The following is an 8,567-nucleotide window of genomic DNA, read 5'->3' on the forward strand; positions in this document are numbered from 1 at the left end:
TCCTTCCCTGAAAACTTCATCCTCTTCCATGCATCTGCTTGAAAGAGTTGTAAGTCAATCTCTCTCTCTCTCTCTCTCTCTCTCTCTCTCTCTCATCTCTATGTCGTTTTTTCATCCTCATATCTCATCCCAACATGATAATAAAAACGGAAATCTCTTTTTTGATCGGCCTTTGTATGTGATGCAAATTTTTCCGATTTTTATTTTCATTTTTTATGAAAACAGATTTTGGTTCTTTGGAAAAGTAAATGTGCAGGAGTAGAAAAAATCCCTTTTTGCTCACAAAAATCATTTTTTATAAACCTTGAAGTGATCCCTGTCAAACCCTCTTTTTTTATAAACCTTAAAGTGATCCCTTTTTGCCCACAAAAAGTAAGAAAATCAAAAGACAAAGAGATGTGTGAGACATAATCTCATGGATTTAACAATTTTGAGAAGCTATTATACCTTAGATGGATGCAAAGATAATCTGCTAACTAGTGATAACTCTTTAAATTGGAGTTTAAAATTTGACAGGTGAAGGAATTATCTAAGAATTGGAGTTTAATGTAAATATTTTTTATCGTCCTTTTAAAATTGGTGTTCTGAATTGTCCCTGCTATCCTTCCTTTCCTGTAAATTTGTAAATTGGAGTTCTGAACTAAACATCAAGGCAAATACAACAAATTAGAGGGTGATCATCCAATGGAGATGATTTTTGAGGCATAATATATAAATATTGGGACCAAAACAATTGAATGGTTTGGATCTTCGAACAAGGTGGGCTTCATTGTATTTTTCAAAATATAGGCTCACCTACAAATGGCCGCAATACACATTGAGGCACACCTAAAAATCGTCTAATTAGGAAAGAATTTTGGGATAACATTTCCCTGGTGTGGGCAAACACATGAATAATATAGATTGTAGACACAAATTCCACTTATTGAAGCAAATGACCATTTAACCCTCTCATTGATCAGTTGTGGTTTTTTTTTTTTTTTTTCATCATTTTTAAATTTTTTATTTCATCATCTGAAATTATAAATTTTTCGGGATTTTCAGCGCAAGTGAACAAGCGCGGGAAACCTTTTCCTGCACAGTTTTCCAGGATTTCCTGCGCAAGTGAACAGGCGCGGGAAACCTTTTCCTGCACAATTTCTTGGGATTTCTTTTCCTTTTTGCCACGTCAGATTCCCGGGAAACCTTTTCTTTTCCTTTCCCGGGAAAACAAGTGAACGGAGCCGAAAGGAAAGTGATTTATCCGCCCCTTTTTTTCCTTGGGACAGCCAGCTTCAGGTGTATCTACAACCGCAGAGGGGCTGATTTACTTCACATGGGAAGGATTCAACGGGCCTGATTGCCACTTACACTGGACCTTTCTGTCCCAAGTAGAGAAAAGTGGGTGAATATATCATTTCCCTTGAGTTTATTGTGTGTAATTGGATAGCTAAAAGATAAAACACAATGGCATAGATTATTCGAGGAAAACTTCGCGATCAAAGTGTCTATCATGTTTGTTTGCAGGTAGTGACCTCCTAGAGTAGTGGTGCAAGTAGTCATGTAAGGGAAGGAGACAAGTCTTGTAGTTACCGAGAACTTACCGAATCGTGCTGAGTATGGTTGTCAACCTCATAGAGTTGTATGGATGTCATTACTAGATATTGAGAGAAAAGAGATAGATATAGAAAAAATATTATTTTCAAGAAATCCAAGCGAAAATAACTACTTGGATTTTAGTAGGAGGAGAGAAGAAGCAAGAGACATCTCAGAGAGACTTCCTAGATCGATTTCTTGATGAGGCGGGTACTCAAAACCAAGGTGGCTGTTCTCTCCTACAAAAGTAAACCGGGAATTGGCTTTTTGCAAAACTGCCTACACAATCCCAAATAACGTTATATGGATATAATTTTTAGAAGTATCCAAAGAGACCCTTGAAATTTCAGTCTTCTTCTCAAAATTTTGCTTCATTTTTTGGTGTTAATTCCTTACTAAGGAATTCTAAGCCTATGGTGGGTTACTATTAGACTATACAAGACGATGGGTCTCACCACATGGTAGAGATCATATTGATTCAACCAATGGGTGCAGGTATATCAATCAAACAATTTTGAGAATATTTCGTAAAAAAGCTCCTAAGCTTCTTTATGATCAAGGTGGTTAGATTGTCTGTTCAACATGAGAACATTTAAGCTTATAGGGGCTCACAAAATCAATGGTACACTATGGTGGGATGAGACTCCTTGCAATCACGCAGCTAGGCTTAGGGTTTAGATGAATTTATTGGCCATTCTTTCCACACACAGATCTAGTAAACCTGTGGGACCAGCCTATCCAGCGACATAAGTGCAGTTCCGCTACAAGCTTTTGTTCTGATGAAATATTTTTGATAGAGAAATGCTTAAAGACCATGGTTGTTAGATCCGTTCATAGAACAAACAACCAGGAATCCAACCAGATGCTACTTAGAACACCGCGATCGAAGGAACCTAGGTCTTTGATCCATCAATCCGATTTTGGGGTTTTTCCAAGACGGAAAAGCAATTGATTTTTTATAGTTCTTTATCTTACGCATGTGATCGTCGGTTTGGTATTGGTATGTGATGAAGACCATGTGGGTCAAGCTCACGATGTTCAACGAGATCAACGGTCTTGATTGCACATGCAATTCCCCATTATGGAAACCCTAGAATTGACTCTCAGCATTGGTCTCGAGCCCTGCCTAATCACTCTTATTTATACCTAAAGATTGAACCATAGCTAAAACATCTGTGACAAATGATTGTGGAGAAACACCAAAACTTGCTAGACTTAGCTTGAAGGTTTTACTGTGGCCAAGCTAGAAAACAGTAGAAATACCATCCTGATAATGTCTCGGGATGATGTTTAGGGTTTAGGATTTCTAGTAATCACCCTGTTACATGATTTATATGATAGATAGTGTTTAGGGTTTAGGGTTTTTATTGAAATTTTTATATGTGGTGTGGAAATCTAGTATTTTCAAAAAGTGCATTGGGACCCACTTCATAGGAGCCCTCTACAGATCGTAGGGTTAGGATCAACCTATGTAGGTGAATTATGGGGTAAAGCCTATTTACATGTGACCCAACAAATGAATGGTATGGATCATCCTACGAAGTGAGCCCCGCGGTGTATTTTGAAAATATACTGGACTTCACGCGCACATAACATACAAATTCTTTTTTTTTTTATCATACACACTACATGATAATACTTCGGATTTAGGATTTTTGTTTTTTTTCCCTGATTACATTTCCATATCTCTTTCTATCTGCAAGTTGTTGATGTTGAGAGTGGGCCACTTGGTTGAGTTTGCTTAGGTCTGTAGGAAATGGTGGCTGTAAACTCCGACGAATCTTCCACAGCTGTGGCCTGTGGGTTCCCACAAAAAGAAAAAGAACATTGAAAGCTTAGAAGAAGCTTTGGCCTAATGACAAAAGAAATTGGGGGCCAAAAGTTCATTTGATCAAAGACAAAATACTACCCACTCGACTACTCCACATAAGCTTCCAAAATATGGTTTACCCATGTCGGATAAATGTATTGCATTTATGATATAAGGAAATTTTGTTCACTTTGCATGATACAGGGGGATTTGGATCATTTTCCATGAGATATTCGTGTTTTGTTCATTTTATAAAATATCGAATTTCTATTTTATTTTGCCTAGATAAGAGTATTTTGGTCAATTTTTATTAGTTAGGGTACTTGAGTTATTTTCCTTGGGATAGAGGTATTTTTTTTCCCATGATATAAGGGTTTCTATGGGGCTTTGCTCTAGGGATCGCGTGTGTCCCAAGTCTCATCAATTGCTCAAATCCAGCTTGTGTGTTTCGTTTCTCTTGCTTGTTTTGTGTTTGTCTTCAAGGGTATCATGACGCTAGTTGTTTTGCCTTTTCTTTAGACATTGTTCAGAAGATTGGGCAGTGGTCTTGTTCCTGCTATTGTATCATCTTTCTTTAGCTAATATACTGGTAGGAGTCCGCCTAACGCCAGCTTACCCATTAAAAAAATTACTCAACTGAAGATGGTAAGTCAAATCACCTTATTTGAGGTAAATGTGGAGAGAGAATACTCCCCCCTGCGATCTCCGCCCCGTTTCCTGTCCATCCCAACCGGCAGCTGCTGGGTCTCCCTCCCTCTCCTAAACTTCCCCCGGTTTTCGGCCCGAGCTGTATGAGGCAAAAACTCATCCCACGTACGATTCGGAGGCCGAGCCCCACCCCAGTAGTAAGTGACACTAAATGAATATTTTACCCCCTATTTATACCATGGTTTTAAATTTCGGCCGAAATCCGAAATTTCGGACCGAAACCGAAATTTGGCGAAATCCGGAATTTTGGACTTTACCAAATTTTTGAATTTCGGGAATTTCGGTCGGAAATTTCGAGAAAATGTAATTTTTTTTTAAAAAAAAGAAATGTTTCAAAATTTCGGACCAAAGAATTAAATATTCTTTTTTAATTTTTACCAAATTTCAGATTTCGCTTAAATTTCGGATTTCGGTAGGGTCCGAAATAGGTACAGAAACCGAAATTTAAAACCTTGATTTATAATTATACCCATACTGAATGGACACTCGTGAAATTTTCGAGATTCATGAATGTGGCTATTTATTCTCACGTGAAAAAGCGATATGCATTTGTGGAGCAGTCTTGGAGTACTTGAATTTAGACCGTCTCCCATTTTTCCTGATCAAGTGGTTTGGTATAAGTGAAACTTGCAGGGTGTTTTAAATATGAAAGTGATATGTCAGCCCCCTTTTCTTCACATGCTACCTCCTCTGATGTATTTCCTGACTGCTCTTTCTACACTACAAGGGGGTAGCCTGGGGAAGAAAAGAGGTTAATATATCATTTCCCTTTTAAATAATGTCACATTCATTCATGGACCCTCCAATTAAAAAAGAAAAAGAAGAAAGCAAAACACAATGATGAAGTTCCACACTCGATTTCATTTCTTCTCCACTCAAAAGCTCATGAAAAGAAAATTCATCAAACACAAGAAAATGGAATTTTCCTACCACTTCTCGAATAATTAAAAGCATACATCGTGTTCACGGTTGGGCCCACTAAACGAAAGGACATGGCACATTCTCACACCACTTGAAAGGAGGATATGTGGCCTCTTTTTGACATGATAATTCTACAGTGGGTGCGAATTGATATATCCAAGGAATCCCTATGAGCGTCCGATAAGGCCAGGCTGATCGATCAGCCAAATCATTAGCATCTCCTATTTGGCAAACTGATCTGCCAAATCTAAGGGGTACTGCCTATTCAACAGTTTGGATCATCCTTTGAAGTGAGTCCCCACTCTACTCTTGGAAAAAAAAGACTTCAAGACCACTCTCACCATGTAAAAAACTCGCCAAATATACTAGGAATCTCTCTGCGTGCCTGATTTGGCAGGCCAATCAACCAAATCATAGGCCTAAAACATGAACAAAAGAAAATATTTCTCCCTCTCTACAAGTCCAATATAAACCAGACAATTACAACATACTTGAAAATTCCGAAGTAGCTACAAGCCTACAACTCTACAAGCCAGCGAAACAGTTTATAGAAAAGGGTAGAAGTAACAAACAAAAGAGAGTAGAGTAGGGAAGTAGCAGAGTGCAGAGTGGCCTGTGAGAAAAGCTTGTTTGTCATTTTCGCAAACAGACGGAATTTCGAATTTTCTAAGCCACATGTTCTCTCAATCACATTCAAAGTTTCCTTTTTTTTTTACTCTTTTGACAAGTCAAACACGTGAAATTCATAGCTTGCGAAACCATCAACTGTACAAAAAATAAATAAAAAAAGATACAAGATATATAGTAGAAATAAAAGATAAATATGAAATATGTCCCTCTTGATAGAGTCGAAGCCTTGAGGGAGAGAGATTAGTAGATTACTACAACATAAAATAAAAAAGAAGCAACAGAAACAGATTTTATTGGTATTTACGAACCGGGCGGTTCAGTCAGACCGGCGGTTGAACGGATAGGAAGACGTAGTCCGGCTGGACCGGGGAAGATAGACAATTGATTCAGAAACAGAGCATGTTTTCTTGCAAGAACCGTAGAGATCAACGAACCCGAACCGGTCTGAAGTCGATCTAGACACCTTGGCAGGTTCGAGCCAGGGGTCCTTAGAGCATTCCATGAGGGCAGCAACAAAAGGGTCTATACCGACCGTTGTTGTCACGTGGGTTTTCTTCTTTGATGGAGGCAGAGGGAGCAGATCTATAGAAGGGTTTTGGTTGGGAGATGGGAATTGGGTTTTTTTGGGGATTCCTGGTTGTTTTTCCCATGAGAAGGGGATTCCATAGAATAATAGAGGAGAGTTTGGACTTAGGGGTGATTCTATGTTTGAAGAAAAGGAAGAAGAAGATTGGAAAGAGGGGTAATGGGAGGGAAATGAGCAACAGAAAGATTTGGTGCGTCGAGTAGAGGGTTTTCTTCCGATAGGGAATGAGTTTTCTGAGTGTTTTTGGGGGAGACGAGAGGAATCCATGAGAGTGGATATGAGAGAAGGTAAAAGAGTCTCTCTCTCTCTCTCCCACTACCTCGTGTTGTGTAAATAAATAGGCGAGAAATTATAAGGTGCAAGATCGTGCATGCGCGTTCAGCATAAAAATAGAATGGGGCCCACATTGTTTGGATGATCCAAACCATTCATTTGCTGGGCCTTTACGGGGATAGAGTGTGCTCGGGAAATCTTCTCCGTCGCTCGAGTTGTAGATGTTTAAATAGTGAGGGTTGAGATCATCCTATGGAGAAGAATTTCTGGGATCTCCTATCTATGTCAAGGCCCACCAAATGAATGGTTTGGATCACAGAAACAATGTGAGCCCCACTGTATTCTTGGGATGCAATGCACCCACAGCAATCCACCATATAAAATTTCACAAATAGGCTTCTTGGGGGAACAAAAATGAGAAAAGAAAACTGGGAGATTTTATATGGTGATGAGCACTCGACCGCTCCCCTTGAACGATATTAGACACCGAACAATACGCATGAACTGCCATCAATCACTAGTATTTTTGAGAAACTAGTGTGGGGCCCACTTCGTAGGATGATCGAAACCATTGTTAGTCCAAACCATAAATAAGTTGTGCCTTAAATCATTTTCATAGCTTGATCCTAACCTTCCGATCTATATAGAGAATGCACATAATAGAAAGCTCTATATATCTGATGGTTAGGAACATCCTATAAGAATGATTTTTGGGGCACAACCTATTTACATTGTGGCCCAACAAATGAACGGTTTGGATCACCCCATAACGGAGAGGTTGTGGCCCAACAAATGAACAGTTTGGATCATCCTTTAAAGTGGGCTAGATAATGATTTTTGAAAAATACTGGACCATACGGCCACACTCCATATCTGTCTCTGTCTAACTCTCTCTTGGTGTGTGAATAAATTATAAATAGGCTTAGGGACTTAGAGTAGGTGAAGAGACTAGAAATGTAATAACGGATAAAACAACCTAATAAAGGAAATAATAGAGTGTAGGTTTTAATCGTTTTAGGGAAAGAAAAGTAATGAGGAGATGCGTCCGTACTTCTTTTGAAAATGACGCAATAACCCCCCGCTTGCTTTGTAAGTGGAATGAAGAAGATTGGTGGGGTCCACCTAATGGTGGTTCTATTAAATAATGTGAATGTGTTAGAGTCGGTTGGGTGGCTGTGGGCCGTTGATCTAGTCAGCCTCTAATATTGACCATTCATATTATCGGCTTTGATTGAGTCGGTTGGGCTTTCTTATTCATGTCTAGGAAATTTCAAGTATGTGTGCTAGAGAGAGGGAGATGAAAAGGGGAGTGACATATTCGCCCCTTTTGTTTACTTGGGCAGCCCCTTTTGTGTATTTATAATTATGACTGCTCTTTTACACTAGATGAGGCTGTCCCAAGAGATATAGAAAGGGTCGAAGATATCATTTCCCGATGAAGATTCTTTGCAGTTCAATTGGTCGTAGGTAAAGCACGTGATCAATCGGGGCAGATGCAAATCCCGTATGATTCCAGAGTCTGATTCCAACGTTAGGTTAAAAAAAAATGGAATGGCTGGAATTGACACCAGGGCAGAATTAGAGGGTGAAAGGGAAGTGTTATATTTGCCCTTTTTTCTTCCTTGGGACACCCACTTGTAGTGTAAAAGGGTAGTAATAAATACACTAGAGAGGGCTGACCAAGGAAAAAGGGGGCAAATATATCACTTCTTGGATCTAAAAGACACTTATCAGACAATGTTTAGAGCGAAGAATGGCGATCCTCTACTGTGCCCATATCAAACTATTGTTATAATGAGCTTAATTAGCAAGTGTTAATCTTACGGGAAATTATAGTTCACCCCTTTTTCTTCCCTGGGACAGCCCCTTGTGGTGTAAAAGAGTAGTCATAGGTACACCAGAGGGGGCTGTCCCATAGAGGGCAAATATATCACTTCCCTAATCTTGTTTATACATTCTTAGAGGACCCAACTATAGTATTTCAACTGGGCATTAGGTCCCAACTCTTGGTGGGCTGGGATTGGACCTCTCTTTTCATTCACCAATATGAGTTAAACCGGGCCT

General features: G+C 39.3%; 1 protein-coding gene across 1 annotated transcript; it reads right to left on the reverse strand.

Annotated features, from left to right (window-relative positions):
- Positions 1 to 5,740: 5,740 nt before the first annotated feature.
- LOC143880998 (uncharacterized) lies at positions 5,741 to 6,552 on the reverse strand. Its single transcript, XM_077383975.1, has one exon. The coding sequence runs from the start codon at positions 6,495 to 6,497 to the stop codon at positions 5,961 to 5,963; it is 537 nt and encodes a 178-aa protein (XP_077240090.1). The 5' UTR covers positions 6,498 to 6,552; the 3' UTR covers positions 5,741 to 5,960.
- Between the last annotated feature and the right edge of the window lie 2,015 nt (positions 6,553 to 8,567).

This window comes from Tasmannia lanceolata, unplaced genomic scaffold (assembly GCF_043159265.1).
Source record: "Tasmannia lanceolata isolate RefF3 unplaced genomic scaffold, GAP_Taslan_0.1 ptg000007l, whole genome shotgun sequence".
In the NCBI taxonomy this organism is placed as follows: domain Eukaryota; kingdom Viridiplantae; phylum Streptophyta; class Magnoliopsida; order Canellales; family Winteraceae; genus Tasmannia; species Tasmannia lanceolata.